General features: G+C 53.6%; 1 protein-coding gene across 1 annotated transcript; it reads right to left on the reverse strand.

The window, feature by feature from the left end:
* Nucleotides 1-5,452: 5,452 nt before the first annotated feature.
* Nucleotides 5,453-22,434, reverse strand: BPIFB3 (BPI fold containing family B member 3). The gene is made up of 15 exons (XM_054573887.1): nt 22,332-22,434; nt 21,448-21,604; nt 19,186-19,290; nt 18,573-18,713; nt 17,093-17,156; nt 15,196-15,256; nt 14,347-14,438; nt 14,031-14,210; nt 12,044-12,097; nt 9,961-10,131; nt 8,950-9,017; nt 7,718-7,760; nt 6,885-6,948; nt 6,284-6,360; nt 5,453-5,482 (listed from the first exon to the last, which is right to left on the reverse strand). Exons 1-15 carry the CDS (start codon nt 22,432-22,434, stop codon nt 5,453-5,455), a joined length of 1,410 nt encoding a protein of 469 aa, XP_054429862.1.
* Between the last annotated feature and the right edge of the window lie 392 nt (nt 22,435-22,826).

Here is a 22,826-nt window from a genome sequence, read left to right on the forward strand (position 1 = left end):
CTCGTTCAACCACCCATCTCCCCCTCTTTATCCATCTATCCTTCTATCCATCTATGATCCAGCCAGCCAATGAGCCAGCCGTAGATCTATCCTCCTTTCCACCCTTTCATTCATTCTTCCATCAGTCCATTCACTTATCAACACACTCACATAGCCCCCGCTCCATGCTTCTAGCCAGCTGGCTGGCCAGCCAGCCAGCACCCTCTTCCACCTCTTTGCAGGAGACAGTTCTACCATTGGGTTAAGATGAAGGGCTCTGGAGCGGAGCTATCTGAGCCTAATCCTTAGTCAAGAGACTTTACATTTTTGGACCTCCGCTTCCTAATCATAACATATTATATCAGGTATACAATAGACACTCAATAAACAGCTTCTACTGTTATTGTTTTGGGACTATTATTTCAGACGTCTAAGAAGCGGGTCTTACGTTATGAGATCAGGGGCTGAGACTGGAGGGGTGAAGCTGCGTGTTGGGATGAGCTGGGAAGCCGCTGGGAAACGTCGTGTTGCTGCCTTCGTGCCAGTGCCCACTTCTCTCCCTCCGTCATCCCAGTCTGCCCAGTCATGCGCCTCAGACACTCACCACCTCCCATCTGGGCCCAACTGAACCTGCTGGCTTCAGCCCCTGCACTCCTTCATCCCCTTCCCTTTTCCCTGCCCCCATTTCTCTTGAAGTCCGCTAAGCCCCCAAGTGTTTTTCCCCACGCCCATCTCCTCCTGGGAGAGTATCAGAGGCACTCATTTATACTCGACTATGAAGGACTAGTATATGTAAAAAACTTTTTTTCTGTCTTCCTGACCTCATCCTAACCGCCCCCCACCGCTCCCCACAGTTCTGTGTTCAAAAAGATATCACCACCTTCTGTTAAAAAGATGGGTTTTTTAAAGAAGGGATACTGAGCACCAGCAAGCACCAGACCTCAGCCTCCCCCAGCCAACCTGGGCACTGAAAGGGAAGGGGCTCTTCCTTACCCCTGCGAGGTCCCTGCAGTTCAGTCTTGAAAGGTCTCATTCACTGGGTGCTCTGCTGGGTCTGGTCACAGGCTCTTTATATACTATCTAGAGTCCAAGTCCAAACCCAGAGAGGGAAACCCTGAATAATTATAAGAGACCAGAAACCAGATTTGCTCTGCAAATCAGGCATTGAGCCCCAAAACCACAAGGGTTTGCGGTTTGCAGCTAATTCCAAGAGCTGTGCTCAGCCCCGGATGGTGTCACATGAGCTGGGGCTTATCAGCCCCTGGTCTAGGCACATTCCTGGAGACCCCAGGTAGGCCCCCAGACAGGTGGACTGGAAACCCTCCCAAATGCATCTGTCTAATTTCCAGCTCCAAGGCAGACGCTGCCCACCCCAGGTGGCCTGGGCAGGCCGAATGTGCCCAGACTGAACTCAGCATCAGCTGGCCCATGTCCAAAGACTGCTCAGCCCCCAGCTCACTGCATGATTTTGAGCCAGCCACTTCCCTTCTCTGTCCTTGTTATTTCCATCTGTTAAATGGGTATAATACGTGTCTCACAGGACTGATTTAAGAATGCAGGAAGATGTATTGTATACGGACAAGACTCTTCAAATTTGGGGCTGGTGTGCAGAAAACAAGCCTCTTGGCTTCATTTGACCTACAGGGTTTCTCCCAGTAATTCGTTATGAAGTGTTCACACATACAGCAAAGCTGAAATAATTGTATGGTGAGCCCCCATATAGTTGCCACATTACACCCACCAGCTACTTCTTTTATCACATATCTATACGTGTATTTGTATTTCAAAGTTGCAAACAATAGTACGTGTCTCTCTAAACACTTCAACATGTATGCCATTATGATTCTTTTCTTTAAATGTAAAATTTACATGCACTGAAATTCACAAATCTTAAATGGTTATTTGTTGAGTTTTGACAATTTTATATAGCCATGTAGCCCACACCCCTATCTCAATATAGAATATCTCCATCTCTTCAGAACATTCCGTCCTGTCCCTTCCCAGTCAATACCTGCTCCCACCCCGCAGAGGCAACCACTGCCCCCTCCAAGACCACTGGGGCACAGCCCAGACCTTCTCCTTGGTGTTCAGGGGGAGTCTGCCTTCCACGCTCAGTCCTGCTTCTGCCTGAGCCTCCTGTCTCTGGGCTTTTGCACGTGCAGCCCCTGCAATCTAGAATGCCTTTCTCCTGATTCCACTGGTCAAACTCAGGCAGAAATGTCAGCCGCTCTGAAAAGCCTTCTGTGACAACTGCCAACCTCGACCCTTTCTCTGCACCACTCAGGGTCCTCTGCAGCCTGTACTAAGATGGGTTGCACTGGGCAAACCAAGCAAAGCAAGCCTGGGCCCCACTCCTCGCCCGGCACAGGCGCAGATGCCCGCGTCGGGAATGAATGAGTGCATGCATGCTTGCTCTCACTTCCGCTGGACAAGGAGGTCTCCCAGTCCTTCCTGTTTCTCATCCCCCAGCCCCAGCCTTGGTCCTGCCTCTGTGTTTAATTGATGCCACCTTCTCCCTGCCCCCACTTAGGTCCACCTGAAAACTCCTCTGGAGTGATGGGGTCTTTCTCTCTCCCTGCCAAGCCTGCTCAAGTCAGAGTAAGAGTAAATGCGATTCCCTGAATCCCAGAAGGAGATCCTTCCTCCTCCTTCCTGGGAGGCAGCCGGAGCTCTGACAGCAGGCACAGCTGACGGCAAGTTCGCCGATGCCAACACTGGCTCCTGGGCCAGCCTGTCTCTGAACTCAGTTTCCCCATCTGCCGTGGACACACCAATAAATCAAATAGGCCCTGGAGATGGGTTCTACGCTTGAGTTCTGCTGCTAGTTCTCTCTAAGCCTCTGTTTCTTTGGTTTCAAGATAGTGGCTAGAACAACCTGGCCTCAAAAGAATGTTGCGAGGGGTGAGTGACTTAATCAAGCAACGTGCTGAGAACAGGGCCTGGCACACAGTGGGTGCTCAGTAGTTGGCATTTTTGTCTTTATCATTTTGGTCCCTGCTGGCTCCTTGTGGCAGCAAGTCTGCAAAAACGATGAGGGGTGTGAGGAGGTACCTCAGCCTGGGACCTGGACCGCCTTATACCCCACCATGTGTGGGGGCTGGAAGGGCTCTGGGGACAGGGGTCCCAAGAGTCATGCACACCTGTTTCCACCTCCCATCTGCCCTATGTGACCTAGACGGTCACTTTTCCTCCAGGATCTCAGTTGGGTCATCTGAGAAGTGAGCGTAATTGCACTTTTCCAGTAGGGTTTTCGAGGATTACACAGGAACCTTCCAGGATGTTCCTGGAGCCTCGTGGAGGCTCAGTAAACAGCAACCCCCTTTCCGCTCCCATTGCCTTGCTCTTAGTGTGATATAGTCCTTGCTAAACAAGTATATTAAGGTTTTAAACTGAAATACAATGCAAGAAGGGCAATGTGCCTCCTCCACCCACTTCTGGCAGGGAACAATGCACATTGTAAACTGTAGAGGGCAGTGCACACACAAAGGTGGTTACTGTCAGTCACCTGAGGCTCTGTGCCTGTCCTCAGTCCTAAGCCAGCCAGGCCCTGATGGCCACAAAACAGGCCTACCCCCTGAGGCCCCAAGAGGATTAGCGTGATTCTAGCACCTCAAGGAGATCACCTGGGCTTAGTGTCCCAAAGGCACCTTTGTCTGAAACTGGAGGGACCAGATCCTGGAAGGTGACTCACACAAAGGTGACTCAGCCACACAGGGGGCCACATTACGGGGGGTGGGGGATTCACACAGTGGCTGCAGGGACCAGGAAACAGAATCAGTCCATTCAGCCCTTGTCTCCCTCGTGAGTGTTAGCCGCCAGGGCTGCACGCTCAGTAGAGGGGCTCCCTGCACCTCTTGTTTCATCCCCTCACCCTCAGTGTGACGGTTCAGAGTCTGGACTTTGGACTCAGGGCCTGGGTTCAAATCCTCACGTTGTCACTTCCTAACTGTGTGGCCTTGGGCAGTCACCTCTCTGTGCCTCAATGTCCTCAACTATGGAATGAAGGTAAAAATAGGTCCCAGAAAGGAGGGTTGATTCAAGGAGTCAGTGACATGCTGTATCTGAAGCACTTAGAACCGTATCTGGCACTTAATAAGCATACGATACATGCAGTGAATATTACTTTTGTAGCATAATAGTGGAAAGCCCAGGCTTTGGAATTGGCATCAGAAGATCTGGGTCGAATCCTGGCTCTACCACTTCGGAGCTGTTCAAAAGGGTGTCTAGTATACAATAGGTACTCAGTGGAGGTCAGCCGCTCACATTGCTACTCTGTGCACCCCCACGTCTCACCACGATGAAGCAGATACCATCCCTGACCTTGAGGAGCCCCTGGCCTGGGGACAGAATGGGACCGGGGCAGTGACAGCCCAGTGTGGCACACAGAGAGCAGGCCCTGCCTGGGGCGTGGGGTAGCTGGAAGCTGCACGCTGCCTGCGTTCTGTGTATTGAGGGATAATAGGGGTTTCCCTGACACACTTGGGGACAGGGGTGCTCCAGGAAGAGGGAAGGGCTGTTTGAACGCCTGACTACCCACCGTGGACATTTACCACAGGCCAGGTACTTACAACTCTTGCATTTAATCCTCAGATGACCAATGAGTGAGTCCTATAGTGTTCCCATTTTACAGATGAGGAGCCTGAGGCTCAAGGAAAATTCTGCTCTCTCTCCGTGCTCAGGAAGGACTGATGGACCCCCATCCCAGCTCTGCCACTGTGTGGCTACCAGCCAGCTGGGCCGCCTCTCTGACATCAATTTCCCCACCCGCACTGCGAGCGTTTGGCAGAGCTTGGCTCTGCAGACTCTCCTGAGGTGTGTCCACGGCTGATGTGCAGCCAGCAGGGACTCCTCCAGGGCAGGTCCAGGTCTCACTCATCCTTGCTGCCTGGGATGCTGACGCCTTTTCTCCCTGGAAAACTCCTATTCATCTTTCGAAATTCAGCTCAGATGTCACGTCTGGGAAGTGTCCCAAAGTTGGACAGAGACAGGTAGAGAGGGAGACAAGGGGAGGGGGACAGAGGGAGCTCGAGGCAGAGGTGGAGGGAGGCCAGCCAACTAGGTAAGCTGGGGACACATAGCTACAATGACTAGGCCCCAAGTCCCCTCATCTTCCAGGAGCTCCTGCCTGGAGCTAGGGAGGGTACCCGAGGCAGAGGCCAAGGCGACCCCTGTGCAACTGGGGAACAGACTAGCCAGGAGATGCTGACACAGAGAAGTTTATTGAAAGCTCTGGACTGGCCGCTGAGGGCCCAGAACCCCCTCCGAAGCAGAGTCCTGTCGCTAGCCCTGCCGTTCCCACCCCGGCTGGGGGCACGGCTGCAGGGCCAGAGCGTTGGGGTGGGCCTGGTGGATAAGGGACACTTATACTATCACCGACACAGGCTAGAGGCTGGGAGGGAAATTGAGGCAGAGTAGGCAGGCGGACAGGATGCGGGCAGTCAACAGGGAGGGGGGCGGCGGTCATCTCTCAGCCTCAGGATGCCACGGTCAGCACAACGGCATTCTGCAAGGAGTGACAGTTCTTGGTTAGGCCCTCTAAGCCCTTGTGCCCAACACACCTGCCATGCCCCCATTCCTGGACCCATCTCTGGGCCCGCCCCCACGCCCTGGGGTTAGCACTGCATCTGGAATACAGCGAGCACCCTGACTGAATGAGTGAACAAATAGAGGAATAATAAATAAATGACATCCAATATGGAAGAGACTTACTGACCTTAGGACATAAGAGACCCAAGTTCAAGTGCCATTTATCCTGCTAATTTACTGTGTTGACGTTGAGCCCGAAATCTGACCTCCTTCAGCCTCTCAGAAATGGGTCCAGAACACTCTGCCCTGTCTACCTCCCAGAGCTGTTCCAAAACTCACAAGTTGTGCTGCATTGAAAAGGGTTGTGAGGCCATGTTGATAATCAGCAAGAACACGTGTCATGATCTATGAGCCATGCCTGCCACAGGCACAGGATAAGGAGGGACAGCACAAGTGTTTGCCACCCCTGGACCAGGAGAACTGCGATTCTGTGAGTGAATCTGAGACTCCGCCCCATAGGCCAGGCATGGGCCTGAATTCATCAGGAAAGGACTGTGATTGACAATGTCCACCGCGGGCTAGCAAGGAAGGAGTGGTATAGTACGTATGTCATCTATTTGCCATTTCCCGGGTCAGTCATTGGTAATTCTCTGAGCAATTTAGAACATGATAGAGGGGCAGACCAGATGATAAGGCAGAGCACGTCTGTCATTTCAAGCAGGGCTCTCCAGAGAGAGGCTTTAGGCCCACCTAGACCACACCTGCACTGGAAACTCACCTCTATGACGTCCAGGACTGCGTTGGCAAAATTGACATTGAGCACCTTAGGCAGGGGAATGCCAACATCCAGGTGCACTGTGAAAGGGAATGGATGAAAGCAGTGATATGTGGGGGGTCTGGGTGGGACTCGCTGACCCTAATCCACCCCTTTCCTGGAGCCAGCCATTTCTCTCCTTGGGGACTCAGTTTCCTTTACTGGCAGACTCCTACTCATCCTGCTACACTCAAACGAAAATGCCCCTTTCCTGTGCCGTTACAGCGGCCCCCTCAGCAGAGCCTCCTCGAACTTCTGTCAGTCCCTTGCACACTCCGGGCCATGTATTCTAACCATTGGTTTATATGACCACTTCCTCTGGATTGTGAGCTGGAGGACAGGTGCCAGGTCAGATAGCTATTGGGGCCTGAGTTGGGCGCGAGGAGTTGTTTAGCCAGGGTTGTTTAAAAGCAGACATTGATGCCTCAATGTCTGCATCTTAGAAAGGGAGATCAACCCCTCTCCAGCCTCAGTGTCTATCAGAACAAGTAAAGAGGCCACAGATTCGACAGTCCCAAGTTCAGATGCTCCACGTGTCCAAAAACACAGCGAAGGCCACCCATACCGTTGAGCTTCGGCACATACGCTACCCGGATTACATCACTGAGCCATTCTTCTAAATGCGACACCTGCAACAGGGCACAGGGAGAGCAGGGAGGTGGGGCTTCGCAGGGAGCAGTGTGCCCCTCCCCAGGGACGGGAATCCAAGGTCCAGCTGCCCCAGCCTCCCCCATGCTGGAGTACACAGCTACTGGGGAACACGGGGTCCAGTGGGGTGGGACATCCACCAGTGACCCCAAAGGGGACTCTAATTTTAGGACAGCTGCCCTGAGCCCCACAAACTTAGAAGAGCCCAGAGGGGGCCTGTGCCTGAGAAAGAGAGAGGAAAATCCACCCCTCTCCAGTAGAACTCTGAGCAGTCTGACCTTAGATTCCTACCAATTTAGGAACCCTTAGAATGTTCTAGAACCTGAGTTATGATGAGATTCCAGAACAACAGAACTCTGTGAGAAGCAGGAATCCAAGGGTTCTGTGCGGCTCTGAAATATGAGAGCTTTCTGAGTTCAGGAGCCTTATTACTTGTGTGAAGTTGCAGAATTTTGAACCTTTGTGAGATTCTGGAAGTTTACAATTTTGTGTGGTTCCAAGACGTTGATAGATCATGAGATTCAGCTTCACTGTCCTAAGACAATGGCTGTTTTATACACATACACACACACACACACACACACACACACACACACACCCCTGCCCTGATGTTTGTCCCCTCTGGTCTGTTGGGGCGGAGCCCAGACTGAGGCCTGATCTGTCATATGGTCCCTGACTCACCCCACCTCCCTCCAACCCCGCTTGAAGACCCTCACCACTGCCAAGCTGCTCACTCTCCCAGGAACTTACATCAAAGGGGTGGGCAGAGGAAGAGGCCAGCTGGACACTGAGCCTGGTGGAGAGAAGAAAGGTGTTGGGGGCCCCACCACCCGCTGAGCAGTGCTCTGCCCCACCCCAGCCCCGCCGGCTGCACCCCTAGCTCTCCAGGGTCAGGAAACAGGGCTACAGGCCCATCTCTCTCTTTCTCCAGCCTTGACTCAGAGACTCAATTTTCCTACCTATAAAATGGACCGGAGGGACCTAACCCCCTGAGACACCATGACCACCACCTGCGACTCTCTGGCCCTGGAGCCTCAGTCTGACTCCCAGTTGTCGGACTCTAGGAAGTGGGTAAACCTCTCTAAGGGGTGGCCCTCCACAGACTGAGCACAGGACACAGGGTGCATTGTATCCAGCAGGAGTGCACTCAAGACGGCAGCCAGCTAGTGGATCGCAGCTGGCCCAAATTCAGGTCCAGAGCCAGAGACTGGACACAGATCTCTATCTCCTGAAGGGCTGAGACACGAACTGCCACCAGAGAGGGGTGACAAACTCAGGCGGCAGGCGAGGTTAGAAATGCGGCAGCAGCGGAGCCTTGCAGGGGGGCAGCTGCAAGTAGCCTTAGGGGCCTGCAGGGGGCGCTAAAACAGGGTCAGATGAGCACCAAGTGCCTGTGGCTCAGAGGGGCAGATCTCAGAGCCTGGAGGGAAAGCCTCAGAATCCGGGGAGGGACAGTGAGGCACTGAGCCTGGAGAGTGGAGGCCCAGGCGGCAGACCTGCCTCCAGGGACAATGCACAGGGCCAGCCCAGCCTTTGCAAATGGTCATTCCTGTGCAAGGAAGGACTGTCATCAACATGCTCATCTTGGTTATTATGATAACCACCAGGCCTAGTTCCCACAGGGGTGGAGAGATTAGAGAAATAACTAGTCCATCCAAATAACAAAGCACTTTACAACATTCAAGCACAGTTATCTCAGAGGCTGATAACTCAGAAGTTTGGACTCTGCATCCTGGCAGCAGGTGTATCTCCAACGTCAGGTTCTGAGCAGGTGCTGTGGAGGAAGCCTGCCCTGGATTCTACTTCTCTGAGCCGCCTCATCCGTAACATTGGCCAACACGCGCCCCTCCCCAGCAGGTCCTGGAGGCTAGGAAGATGCTGGTAAAACACCTGCAACTTAGTTGGCGCTCAATAAATGGAAGGAGGTTCCCATTGGTCCCAAATTCTTGTGCCTAAAGACAAGGCCCAGGACCCCATGTTACCGTTCCAGGGACAGAGAGAGGTGCAGCCTGGTAGCCGAAGGAGCCAGCTGGGCATTTAAAGTCATAACCTGCAAGGGAACAGCAGGCGGAGGTTACTCTGAATTCAGCAGGAGCTTGAAGACAGGTCTACCCTTGCCGACAGGTGAATCTCCACTATATCCGTTCCTTCCACTAACCCTTACTGAGGCCCTCCTTTGTGTTGGGGTCCATGCTGCGCTATGAGGAGATAACTTGAAGGTTCTGGTGTTCAAGAACCAGAGTATTAAAACTGAGGGTAATCCATGTTGTACAAGTGGAAGCTTTGGGGTTGCTCAAACTTGGGGAGACCCTCAATCCAGCCTAGAGTGGGGTGAGGGAGGGTGCCCAGTGAGGTGACGCAGGAGCTGAATTTTGAAAGATGAGGAGTTAGCAAGGAAAGAGGAGAGGCGGTGCTGCAAGTGGTGGACCCTCCACAAGCAAAGGCAGGGAGGCAGGGCACAGTAGCCCTGAGTAACTGAGGTTTAGGGCACAAGGACTGGAGGGGAAAGGCAGAGGATGAGGCTGGGGGTGGGGGAGTATTGAATGGTGTTAGGCCTTGGGGAGCCGGGGCAGAGAGTGAGCAGGGGAGGGACCTCCTCTGCCCAGATGTGTGTTTGGGAAAACCACTGGAGATGGGGTGGAGAGGAACAGCCTGGAGGTTGCAGGGGTGCGGGGGGGAAGTAGGAGGAAGTTGGAAGGTCACCCAGGAGATATCTGAGCACAGAGAGGCTGGAGATACAGGCAGTCATTCCTGAAGTCCTGAGGAGGCAGAGTGGACAGGCCTCGGGCCTGGTCAGGTTGCAACAAGGCAGGAGTCTGAGTGGGCACTTGGGTTTCAGCTCCGAAGATGACAATAAAGGAGAGGGACTTCCTGTGCTGTGCCACCCTGAAATCGGGGGGAAGGGGGAAGGCAACCCCCCAGAGGCCTGGGAAGTGGGAAGCATCAGCCCCGCTCAGAACCCCAGGGCCGGCTCCCGTCCCTTGGCCGCTCACCCCATTCAGCTCTAAGAGGGCTTCAGGAGTCCCCGCGGGGAGGTAAGACAGCACGCGGATGTTAGCAGGGATGGAGACCGTGGCCTTCTTGTTCTGGAGCGTGACAGCAGGTGCTTTCTTTACCCTCAGTGAGAGCAGGAGCTGCTGGCCTGGGGGCAGCGCCCACAGGGCCTGGAGAGAGGCAGAGCAGAGCAGGGGCGTGAGGGCAGCTTAGTTACCCACCAACAGAATCCATCAGAGAGTCAACAAACACCCTAGGCGCCACGCTGAGTACCAAGGTCACAGCCTGAGCCAGACAGGCCTGGTCTCAGCCTCCACGAGGCTGACAGTTGTCAGATCCAGGGAGACACCACCAACCCACGGAACAACTGAATCAGACTTTTGTCTCACTTAGACTCAAAATCCCCCGGAGGCCCACAGGCCCTACATGACCCGTCCATCGTCCTTCTCTCCATCTCACCTCCACCGCCAGTCCCTTACTCCCTCCTCTCCAGACTCATTAGCTACTTCACTGTTGCCTAACCTGCCAAGCACGTGCCCACCTCGGGGCCTTTGCACTTGCCGTTTGTGCTGCCTGGAAATGCCTTCCTCTGATACCTGCTTTCCCTCCCTCACCTCCCTCAGCCTTCTGATCAAATGTCACCTCCTCAGCAAGGCTTTGCAGAGCACCCTGTTTAAGAGCACTATCCCTACACTCCTGATCTGCTTTCACCATTCCATTCTCTTCCACCTTCTAATACTGCATCTCTTCTACTTATTTATTTGTTCAATGTCTGTTACCTCCATCAGAATGACAGCTCCTGATGGAGACTTTGTTTACTTTTCACCTTTGACCCCTTCTGGATGCCCAGCCCCTGGTACAGGGCCTGGTACAGGGTAGGTGCTCAGTGCATAGTAGTTGACTGACTGAATGAGTCACATAATCAGGAAATTTTGAGACTCATAATCATGACACCATGGAATTATAGAAGTGCTGGAAACCAGAGTCACAGAAGCTTGGAGTCCCTTGAATGCTGGAATCTGGGGACCAGTTTCTCAAACCCAGGCTCCCAGAGTTGCAGGATCAGACAGACAAGGAACCACCGACTCCACCCTCATGTGTCCTCAGATTCTGAAGCCACGGAACCAGACTTGGAGCCGGGGCGACAGGGCTCTGACACTGCAAGGCCAGCAACTGGAACGAAGGCTTCAGCCTCCAGAGACAGGCCCAGGCTCCCCGGGCTGGCGGCACCCAGCCCAGCTTGCTGTGTCCATAGGTCCCTGCTGCTGACACCTGTGCCTCCCCCAAGTCCCTCTCCACCATTTACGACTCCTGCCCCCAGGACGTGCTTCTGAATGTCTAGCTCCAATCTCATCCCCGAGACTCCTAGGCCCTTTAGCCAAGGACTCCAAAAAGCGAGGCCCAACCATGCCCACTAAGGCTGATGGAATCGCCACCTTCAAAGATTCACAGTTTTTCCATGTCCCCAAATTCCACTTCCCTCTGCATCCTCTCCGGTAGAAACCCAAATCTTGTGGGCCTTTTCAAACCTCTGTCAAAATCTGCTATTATGTTAGGACCTTGTAGTAGTCATTCCAACTTCAGTATAAATTCAGATTCTCACAGCTGGAAGGTATCTGGTCCAGCCGCAGTTGAACGAACAGGAAAGCTGAGGCCCGGCCCTGCAGTCTTATACTGACATCCATTAGTCAAGCCTCCCTGAGTCTTCTCCTTTCTCTTCCCTCCCCAAGGCCAGTGCCCTGAGCTTCCCTCTTGGGACAGAGGAGACCAAGACTAAGATGAAGTAAGGCAGCTGGAGGGAGGGAACTAGTAACCTGGAAGAATCTTCTCTCCTCTCCTTGATAGAAAAGGAACAGCCATACGACAACTGCCCAAATGACTTCTGGGGCAGTTAAAACCTTGTCCTTTCTACTTTGCTATCAGGAAAAGATACAATATTAGCCATCCACACTTTAGTGTGAATTTAGATTCAACATTCAGTTGCAGCTATCTGGACACTTATATTAAGAAAGATTCTGGAGTCCATTTAGACTCATCAGGAAAGAGCTACAGTGATCAAAGCTCATGAAAAGGATCGCTTACCTCAGGGACCAAAGCTTCCAGGTCTGTAGTTGTCAATGGGACATTGCTGGGAACCTGGGCCCAAGACCAAATGAGATGCGGTAGTGAACACAGAGACAGGACAAGGATACCTCGGCACACACAGAGTAGTTTTGTCCACACCCCACCCTACCTCCACCAGTCACATACACATCTCTACAAACACTCCGGCTCTTTCCGTTAGCCAATGATTACCAAGTGTCCACTACCTGCCAAGCACATGCTGAGGGCTTTGCATGCCTTTGCTCATTTCACATTTACAACAGCTCGAAGAGGTGGGTGCTCTGATTACCCTTACTTTACGGACAGAGAACTTGAGGCTTCTCTCCAGACTTATAAGGTGGGTTTGAGCCGGGCAGGCCAACTCCAGAACCTTCAACCACTCTACCAAAGCTCACAATCTGAAGGCCCAGGGATCTGACCACAGACATTTTTTAAATCCAAATGATATTTTCAAAAACTGTGAATTTGTTTCCAGTATTTATAAATCAGGAAATTTCATGTAAATTTGCCTATTTATGGCTGAACATTTGGAAAACCTGATCATAAATGGACCTGTACCCTCTCCCCTTGGAGAAGCTGAGTGGCAGCTGCCTGAGAAATAAGGCACAAGGTGCCCAGATCACTACAGTCCTACAAGAACTGCCTCCCTCATTCTGCTAATTGAAAATGGCCCAGCCCTGGCTGGTGTGGCTCAGTGCCGGCCTGTGAACCGAGGGGCTGCCGGTTCAATTCCCAGTCTAGGGCACGTGCCTGGGTTGCAGGCCAGGTCCCCAGTAGGGCGCATGTGAGAGGCAGCCACACATTGCTGTTTCTCTCCCTCTCTTTCTCTCTCCCTTCCCCTCTCTAAAAATAAAAATAAAAAAAGAAGAAGGAAGGAAGGAAGGAAGGAAGGAAGGGAGGGAGGGAGGGAGGGAGGGAGGGAGGGAGGGAGGGAGGGAGGGAGGGAGGGAAGAAAATGGCCCAGGTTCCTGGGGCCCTGATATTTGAGACTACTGAACTACACATGTCCACTTCTCAGAACAGACCTGTTCACACAGGATAAACATACAGACATACTCTGTCCTGGTCAGAGGATTCCCCGACTCTCACTTAACGCAAGGCCATCACCCCGTAAGGATGGAGGGCACCTGGACTCTGAGTTCCCTCTCTCTTGCCTAATACACACACATATACATGTGCGCATACACACACAAGCTGCCCAGCCATGTGCGTTCTCATACTCAGAGTCTCTGCCTGGCTATGACTGCCACCCCCCTCCAGCTAAAGGACACCTGCTTCCCAGCTCAGGAGCCTGTCCAGTGCTCTCTGGACCCTACAGGCAGGAAGTAAGTGATCAGCCCCTGTTCTCTGGGGCCGGAGCTGCAGATGGAATGGGGGCAGGAGGCAGGGGGCTTAGGGCTCTCTGCCTTGGGGCAGGGCTGAGACCAAGGATAGCCTCTGGGTCAGGCTTCTGGGGGCCGAGCCTTCCAGACATCTGTGAGGAGTAAGTGGCCAGAATGCAAGCAGAGAGGCCTCAGAGGCTTCAGAACAAATGTCCATGTGGCCTTTGAAATAGTCCAACCCTAGTTTTCCTCTCTCCAACTCACCTCTACTGGAGAAAGCAGTAGAAATGTTAATCATTCACACTTTAGTGTAAAATTGGGCTTTTGACTCTGAAAGGGCTCATCTGATGTAAGGATGGAAAATTGGCTACATTTTACATGCCAGTTCTAACTAATTGAAAGTAACTTCCTGGAGTGGCATGTTGAGAAGGATTCAGAAGTCCCATTTACATTTAGCCCATCAGAGGGCCATTATCAATGAGCAATGTTAGCCACAATGACACGAGTGGGCATGTGTATGCTATAAACTTGTCTAACTCCGTCCAATTATAAGAGAAAAAGGCTTATCAAAGCTGATCAGTGAGGATGTGACTGGGTCGTCATTAGCATTTGCAAGACAAAGCAGGGCAGGGTGCCACACTCACCAGCTCAGGGGTGATGTCTATGTCGAGGGCACCGTTGGTCTGCAGGAGCCCAAATATGGTGTTGAAGAAGTACAGAGGTATGGTCACCTGGGATGTGTGATCCTCCTTGGGAGGCACCTTGATGGGTTTGGGAGGCTTGGGGAAGTCGATGATGTCACCAGCTACGCTCTTCACAATGGGCTGCAGGGGCAGCAGACAAGGCATGGGAGGGTCTCAGGGCTGCTCACCCAGGTGGCATTGACCCAGCACCTCCTACCCAGCCTCCACCAGTGCCCCACCCCACCCAACAGTGGGAATGTTCTCAGAGGGCACTCACGTTGATGTCCAGCTCTATGTACTGGTTAGAGACGAGAGGAAGTGTAGCCAGAGTGAATTCCACGGACCCAAGAGCCCCAAGGGGCACCAGGCCTACATCGGGAGAGGAGGAGGGAAAAGACCCCATGAGCCCAGCCCCCAATAATAGCTGGCCTTACTTCCATTTTTTGAGTGCCTGGCACTCTACTAAGTATTCCCTTGGGCACTACCATCATCCTCATTTTACAGATAAAAAACCAGAGGCTTGGGCAGAGGAAGTCACCAGTCCAAGGTCACCTAAACCACAGGGTGGCAAGGCCAGAATTCCCGTTTTCCAGAGCTGGTGTCGCTAACCACATTGCTACCCTGCCTTTCTCATAATGCCACTTAGAAAGACATAACTGCCCTAACTTTCTATCCTTATCCTGGTTACACTGTTTTAGACTTTTCGAAACCTACCTATGAAAGTCAAAGGCATCCATGTCTTTACAAGTCTCAGAGAGACTGGTGGCCGCTGTGGCTGTGAGGCTTTGGGCCACTTACTAAACTCTCCTGGCCTCAGTCATCTTCTCTGTCCAGATAATAACAATAACAACAACAATAACAACCTGCTTCCTGTTTCTGACCATGTCAGACACACCACAGGCACTCAGTAAGCGGCCTGGAGCCCCCAGCAGACGGAGCCCAGGATGGGCCCATACCTTGCTGAACTGGCCTCCCCCCTGACCTCCCCGTTAGGCCTCCTCAAAGTGGCAGCCTCATCAGTCTGAAGAGGGAGCGAAAGGTCCCAGAATCTTGTCCTTTCCTCTTCCCTTGGTACCGCCACCCACTGGGGTAATGGGAAGGAGGTAGGAGAAGGGCCCCAACTTACTCAGCACAGCCCCCAGGAGCTCATTGGCCACGCCCAGCACGCTGCCCACCACGGGGCACAGCTGTGTCCAGAGGAGACAGGTGTTACAGGAAAATAAGCGTCGGTCCCAGCCTGGCACAGGGGACAGCTGCATTTTCTATAAATGTTTTGCTATGTGGTCCCAGAGACCAAGGCCAGGCAGAATGTAGAGAAGGATAGGGGTACATTCGGGGGAAGGGGAGGGGCAGAAGCTTGATGTGTTGCGAGGGCGGAGCGGGTGATGCAGGGGGGCAGTGACATGGGCCCCTTAGAAAATCTTGAAGAATGGGGGCGTGGGGGAGACATACTCCAGGGACCAGTTAGGGTGTATGGACAAGGTCCTTCCCCAAGGGGACAAAGGCAGCTGTTCCTTCTGAGGCCTAGGTAGACACTGGGAGAGTCAGTGTCTGGACCCCAAAGAAGAGTGACTCCCCCACTACCCCTAAGAGTTAGGCCTGGGCTGGTGAGCTCACCACAGGCACCACCGTGCGCTCACGGAAAACCCTTGCGCTGTGTGAACAAGGAGCAAGTGGTTTGGCTTCCAGAACGCCAAGTCTGTGAGTCGCAAAGTCTTAGACCAACGGAGCAGGAACCTCAGAGCTGTCCCCACCCTGCCCCTTCAGCCTATACATCTGGGGCCAGAGAAGAAAGGCAACCTGCCCAAGGTTACTGCTGTTCTCAAAGAGATAAGAGCGGGCTGCCTCTTCATTTAAATTCTGGGACCTCAAACTCCATAGCCTCTGGAGTCTGGCAAGTTTCAGAAATGAGAGGACATCAAAGGGGATATGATGGGTGGGGGAGCTGCCCGCTTGGCGCCAGCCCTGTGACCTGCTGGAAAGACGTAGCCTGCGGCCAGGGTGGCTGATTACACAAGAGAAGCCAGAAATCGGATTGTTAAGAGAAATCTCCAATCTCTAAATGATAGTAATTAGCTCTTATTTTTAAAACCTCTTTGAGTCACACAAATCCTGTCTTGCAACCAGTCATCCCAGAGAGCCTAGTTAGGGGCCAGGATTTAAATGCACTGCCCCCGCTCCCTCCCGCCCCCCCCCCCCACCCTGTTGAAATCCACCTGAGACAGGCCTGGAAGGGGCCCTTGCTGCTGGGAGCTTCTCTTCTGCCCTGAGCTTCTTTCTGATTGGCTGCTCCAAGTGCAGGGCAGTTGTGCCAACCTCAGGCCCCCACGCCCTTGCTACCTCCACGAGAGGTCTTCACGAGGACTCACAGGAGAGGTCCTGCCAGGGCTGGGGTAAGGTGGTCTGACGGCCCTGTGCTGGCTGTGTGGCCTCAGAAAACCCCTCCCTTCTGTGGCCTCAATGAAATGGGCCTGTGGCCAGACCAGCTTTTCTCAAGTGTGGTTCATGCCCCGTGGCAGGAGCCAGGATGGCTGGGGCCGATCCACGCACAAGCATCCTGGAGCAGCTTGATCATAAAGTGTTTCCCTTATGGAGTATTAATTTACATGTGTGTGATTTTTCTGAACATGTTTGCCAAGCACAGGGCCCATTGAAAATCACCAAGTGACCCAAGTTTAATTCAAAGCTAGTTTAAAACAAAGTTTAAAGTCAATAATAATGCAGGTGACAAAGACAGAGCAGGGGGTAAGAAAGGGACGTGACTACGGGAGCAAGAGAGTCAGGTTATCGGAAGCTAACCATTTAGGATTCGGAGGCCTGGGGTTGGGCTGTGCCAGCCCCCTGCAGACTTGCAGGCGGCACCTGGGAGGCTGTGGGAGGGCCAGGATGGGATTACCTGGCGGACGGGGAAGGGAGAACAGCCTAATCCTGCCAGGCACCCAGGGTTGCTCAGAGCTGGGGGAGGAGAAGCACAACCCCGGTAGGTGGAGGAGGCTTGCCTGGCCCGAGGCCTCCACACTCACCATTTCAGGCAGCACCTTGAAGAGTGTCTGTTCCACGACCCCCAAAAGCTGTGCAGGCAGCAGCCTGGGGAGAGTGAGAGGCGTGAGGGTGTGGTTGTCACACAGAGCCAGTGCCTACCTGGATCACAGTGCGGCGGGCACGGGGTTGGGGGCGTGCAGGGAGGGTGGCTCTGGGTATCTCCTGTCTCCATTCTTGGTGGGGTTGGCTGGGGCTTAGGAGACTGGGTTTAAATCTTGGCTCCCCATGAGGCCCAGGGGAGGATTTCCTTATTTGTACAGTGCCTGCCTTACAGAGTTGCCACCGGGATTGAATGGGAGCGCATACGTGCCAGGTATGCAGGCTGCGCAATAAACATCTGCTCCCTTTGTCTCTGCTAATATTTGTCGACAAGTGACATTTGAACCTAGAACGGCCCCTGGCTTAGAGGGAGGGTTAAATAAATATTCGTTAAATAAATAAATATTCATTGAATGAATGAATGAGAGGATGGCCTGCAGATGAGAAGTACATGTGGATGGGCTCAGGTCTGTTTAAAGATTATAGGGGCAAGAGGGAGGGCTGACAACCACAGAGCCACAACCACGGGGCACCAACAGCATCCTGCGCTCCATTGTCTCCAAGGCTCCCTATAGCCCAGAGGACTAGGAGGAAAACAATGGGATATGAGGGCCCCGAAGACCCTGGCTGGAATCTCCTTATTAAGGCCCTTCTGGGAGAGAAGCAACCCTGGTTCACCCACCCCTGGCAGCTGAAACAGAGCTGCCTGATTACCCGCCACTGCTCAGGGCCACCCAGCAAAGATGGGGTGTGGGTGTGCAATCAGGTCTGGAATGTGGAAACCAATGGGGGAGACTCAAAACGTGAGCAGGGGAGGAGGGCGGGGCCGCTGAGGGCGCGTGGAGAGCCCTGGGAAAAGCCTTGGGCCTGAGCCCAGAGACCAGCGTGCCTTCATCCTTGCCTGATTCTGGGTGTGTGGCCTTGGGCACATCCTTTTCCCTCTTTGGGCCTCAATTGTTCCCTGGGAGTGATCATTCAACACAAGGGTAGGGGGGCCACTGCGCCTGAACAGTTGCGGGAAGAGGTGACTATGAAAGTGCCAGAGCCTTCCACTTCCTCATGATGGATATGGGGACTCCGAGGCCCAGACAGGGGATGGGTTCCCCTGGGGGTCACACAGCAAGTCAGGGGCGGAGCTGGGTCTCTGATGTGCTGAGAGCAGGGACTGAGATGCTGGCAGATCAGATTAAGGGGACCACAGAAGACCCCTGCTCTATCTGCGAGAGGGGACGGCAGGGTCTCAGGGGCCAGAGAAGGGGGACACCCAAGAGTGGATGGTACAAGCTGTGAACTGAGCCGGAGTCCCTGTCGGTGGGTCTCATTGGAGGTAGAAAGGGGGCGGGTCGGCTGGAGGCGGGGTGAGTTCAGGCTCCCGAGAGACCTGAGATCCCCACGCTCGCAGTCTGGAGCCTGCGGACTCACCCCGAGAGCAGGCTGATGTGGCCCAGGAGCGTGCTGCAGCGCTTGAGGATGAGGATGGGAGTACCCCGCGCGCTCATGCCCAGCGCCACCCGGGATGACACATTCACCTCGGCTGCCAGCTGCAGGAGGTCCCCCAGAGGCCTGCAAAACCAGACGGTGAGGGCTTGGTCAGGCCGCCAGGCTCCACCCACCAGGTCCCGCCTTAACCAAAGCCCACCCCCAGCGCTTGGGCCCGATGTGGAGCGAGCTGGGTGGCCTAGCGAGTGGCCTAGTCCCCATGTCGTCCTCTCACCCCCTGCTTCCTTGCACGTCCCCCATCTTGCACATCCCTGAACCTTGCCCCCCCCCACTGCTTCAGTGAGCTCCAAACAATGGGGTAGAGGAACCTGGGGACCCCATTGGGGGTCAGTGGGATGGGGGTCCCTGGTGACGAATAATGGGGTGGGATGGGAGGGGAGGGAGCAGTAGTGCGGGAGTCCCTTGGAGAGGAACTAGAGCAGGAGACAGTAGGAGGCAATGGGGTGGGTGTGGGAGACAACAGGATAGGGATCCCCAATAGGCAATGGGGTGGGATGAGGAGCAATAAGGTAGAGGTTCCCAGGGGCACACTCACCCAGAGCCATGCAGGCCCACCTTGGTGTGCAGGCTCAGCTGCACCCCAAATCCTGGCAGCAGCTTCAGCGACACCTTTGGCAGTGTGAGCTCCTCGATCTTCAGCCTGGGATGGAAGTCAAGGGGAGGGCCCCCATGACCAGCCCATAGTGCCTGGCACATCCCAGACCAGACCTGCCTACAGGCCCTCCTGGGTTATCTCCCGACCCATCTCTAAGCCATAAATTCAAATGTGGGCATTTATTTCACTTATCTGGGCTTCAGTTTCTTCATCTGTAGAGTGGGGCAATAATACTAGTGCCCACCTCATAGCAATATCACAAAGACACGCTGAGATAATGTAGGTGCGAAAGCTGGTACAGCATGTGTTCAATAAAGGTGGTATCACCATCCTCACTGGAGGGAATTAAAGTGTTCCCTTCACCCCCTGCCCGTGGCCTCAGTCCTGCTTCAGCCTTTGGCCTGGATCATTGTCCCTCTACTCCCACACCCTTGGCTCGCAAGCGTGCAATCCAAGTGGATCCTCACACACAGGTCCCACGGTTCATTATTTTCTCTGTCCTATGGGTCTTTGTCCAGGTTGTTCCCTCTGGAACACCATTTTCTTATCTCACATTCTGCCTCCACCTTCAGCTAGCTGACGCCTCTCAACTATCCTGATTTCAGCTAGGGCATCCCCTCCTCCAGGAAGCCCTCCTCCCTCCACCTCTAACTCAGGCCATTGCCCTCTGAGCCAGTTTCCACACGCTGCTTGGGCCATCTCCATCATTGCCCTGAGTAAAGGATCATCGCTGTTGGGCTCTGCCTCCTGTGGGGGCTCTTTGAGGCAAGGGCGATATCTGGTTCATGTTTGAGGCCTCAGTCTCATGCAACAGGGGATTTTACCGTGGGTGGGGAACTGGATCTATTCATCATCATCATCATCATCATCATCATCGTCGTCGTCATCATCACATCATAACAGTTAATATTTATTGAGCATTTAACGTGTGTGAGCCTCTGTTTTAGTCTGATGCAGATTGATTCACTGTCTTGGCGCCAACCCCATGCAAGGCTGCTCATAGTGCAGCCCATAAAAGACAGTGGTGCAACCCTAGCTCTGTTACTGATTGTGTGACCTTGGGCAAATCACGTTGGTGCTGCATGCCTCGGTTTCCCCGTCTGTAAAATAGGGATTTTTGACCATACCCACCACAGTGACACCTAGTGATTCTCAAGCAACATCAAGGTCAGTCATTACCAGCCCCCTTTCCAGATATTTGATTGCTTGCTGTTTTGGGAGGTGGGCATCCATTCCCTCTTCTTGCGCCAGCAACTCATTTCGTCCTGCACAGTGGCTCTTCCCCGCATCCCGACTCCCGGCCTTCTGCCTTCAGTCTGAGGCCTGTCATTTGACCTTCCCCTGATTCACCACCCACCAGGGCCTGGCTCCCCCCTGCTTGGGGCAGGCGCTATGGCGTGTGTGTACACGCCCAGACCCCTGCTGCCACCGCTCCCTCGCTGGGTGAGCCTGTATAGGTCCTTTCACTGCCCAGGGCCTCAGTCTCCTCACCTGTTAAATGCAATTGATAACAACCCTACCTCTGAATTCCGTGGGGCAATTCATTTACAAGGCTTAGCACAGTGCCAGGCACCCAGAAAACCCTGGCTAGATGGCATTAAGTTATAAATATTAGTTACTATGTGATTTCATTCATTCATTCAAAAATATTTTTGAGCACTTATTATGTGTCAAGCACTATTTATGGTCCTGGGGACATAACAGTGAATAAGTTAGACAAAAGTTCCACTCTTTCTGGGTATAAATCTAGCAGGGGAGACAAACCAGTGAAATACACAGGGTGCTGGGGAGTGATATGTCCCCTGGGGAACTTGAAGAAAAGGAGGGGACAATGAATGGCTGGTCAGGACAGACACCTGAAGAGGAGGCGGGAGGGAGGCATGTGGATACCCGGACTGACCCAGAGAGACTGAGCAACTTGCCCTGGTCACACAGTGAACAACTGGAATCGAGCCCAGGGCAGGAGCACTCAGCCTGAGGGGCTCGCTGCCATTCCTGTCTTGCCTGACATGCAGTGTCATTATTTTCTGATTTGGGTCCTGGAACGCCCTATTCAGGGCTCCCCACATCACTCCCACTACCTGCCAACAAATTAAAGAGAGACACTCTCTCCTCTATTCCCTGCATTAAAGAAAAGACCAGCCTTTCTGGAGGGCACACAGTAAGAGAGCAGAGTGAGGAGGTCACACTGCGGGGACTCACCCGGAGAGATCCTCAACAACGCCAAACACTCCTCCAGAGCCCAGCAGGCCTCCTCCTCCAAGCAGCCCCCTGGAACCCAGAAGGCCCTGGTTCACTGATGTGACTGTCCCCAGCACATTCTGCAGAATGGGTCCCCCGACCAGCGAGTTCTGGATGGCTGCAAAGAGGGTGGGGAGAGAGAGGTTCATTTTACAGATGGGGAAACAAGGGCCCAGAGAGGAGCAGAGACTTGCCCAAAGTCACAAAGCAAATTGACTTTGGGGCCAATAGTATGACCTAGGGGTTTTGACCCTGGGTCATCCTGCAGCACCAAAAAGGAGGACAGAAGCAAAGAAGGGAACACAGAGCCACCAGGGCTTGACCAAAATGGAGGAGGCAGTCTCTGCTCCCCCTGGGCACCTCTAGCCTGACTCTGTGCAGACTGTAAGAAGAGCAAGACAGAAGGGACCACCTTGCGGAGTCTGGGGCGGATGCGGGTGGCCCCGCTGAAGCATTTTCTATTCATGACTGTTCTACTATCCATGAGACTGTCAGCCTAGGTGGGTCGACCCTGGAGCACAAGATGCCTTGCAGAGTTCCCGCACCCCAGAAACGTGGGACAGCCAGCGCACTTCTCTTGGCCTCAACCCAACTCGTCCCCATCCCTGAGGCAGACACACAGCCCCACGTGGCCTCAGCCTGTATCACCCAGTCCACCTCTTAGAAGAAAATGAACTAGTCACCCACTGGAGTCTGCAAGCAAACCTTTAACTCTTTGAACTCTCTAAGCAGTTGGGAATCTTAGCCTGTTTTCATCAGTTCCTGAAAGCAGATGCTCTAAGCATATCGATGGGGTCATTTACACTATGGCTGGACCCCTCACAAACTGTCCACCGCAGGCTCACCTTTGCCAAGTTCATCCTTGTCAATCCGAGCGAGTGTGCCCACCGTCTCAAGCAGCCCCTGGCATGGAGTCGCCAGGCCCCAGAGGAGAAGCAGGGACCACATGCCCAACGTCGGCAGCACGCCTGTTGGGGCGGAAGCAGGAACCCTGAGGCACTCCTCATGCCCAAGTCTTTCCCCTCCCTATGCCCCATCACCAAACTGGGGCCCTCCTGCTGGCCTGGCACAGTTCAAGTTCAGTTTCACTCCCAGAAAAGCCCTCCCCGTCCACATGCAAACAGCGGCTAACAGGTGCACCGCACAGTGCGGCTTCGTTGCAGGCTACAGTCTCCAGGGCACTTTCCACGCCTCTTCCTCACTGGGTCTCATTTCAGAGATGGGAAAACTGAGGCTAAGAGAGGGTGGGGACCTGACCGAGGTCACAGAGCTAATCAGTGACAGGGTCAGACCCTGAGCCCAAGTCCACTTGACTTTAAATGTCTCATTTCTCTCCTCCC

The sequence above is a fragment of the Pteronotus mesoamericanus genome, unplaced genomic scaffold, assembly GCF_021234165.1.
Source record: "Pteronotus mesoamericanus isolate MK-2021 breed Mesoamerican mustached bat unplaced genomic scaffold, CSHL_Meso_final contig_25, whole genome shotgun sequence".
NCBI classification, from domain to species: domain Eukaryota; kingdom Metazoa; phylum Chordata; class Mammalia; order Chiroptera; family Mormoopidae; genus Pteronotus; species Pteronotus mesoamericanus.

Coding starts and splice junctions, on each gene's coding strand:
- BPIFB3 (XM_054573887.1), bottom strand. CDS start 22,434: ATGTGGTCCCTGCTTCTCCTCTGGGGCCTGGCGACTCCATGCCAGGGG. Junction 18,714..19,185: donor GTGGGCCTGCATGGCTCTGG/GTGAGTGTGCCC, acceptor CTGGTTTTGCAG/GCCTCTGGGGGACCTCCTGC. Junction 12,098..14,030: donor TAGACATCACCCCTGAGCTG/GTGAGTGTGGCA, acceptor TCTTGGGCCCAG/GTTCCCAGCAATGTCCCATT.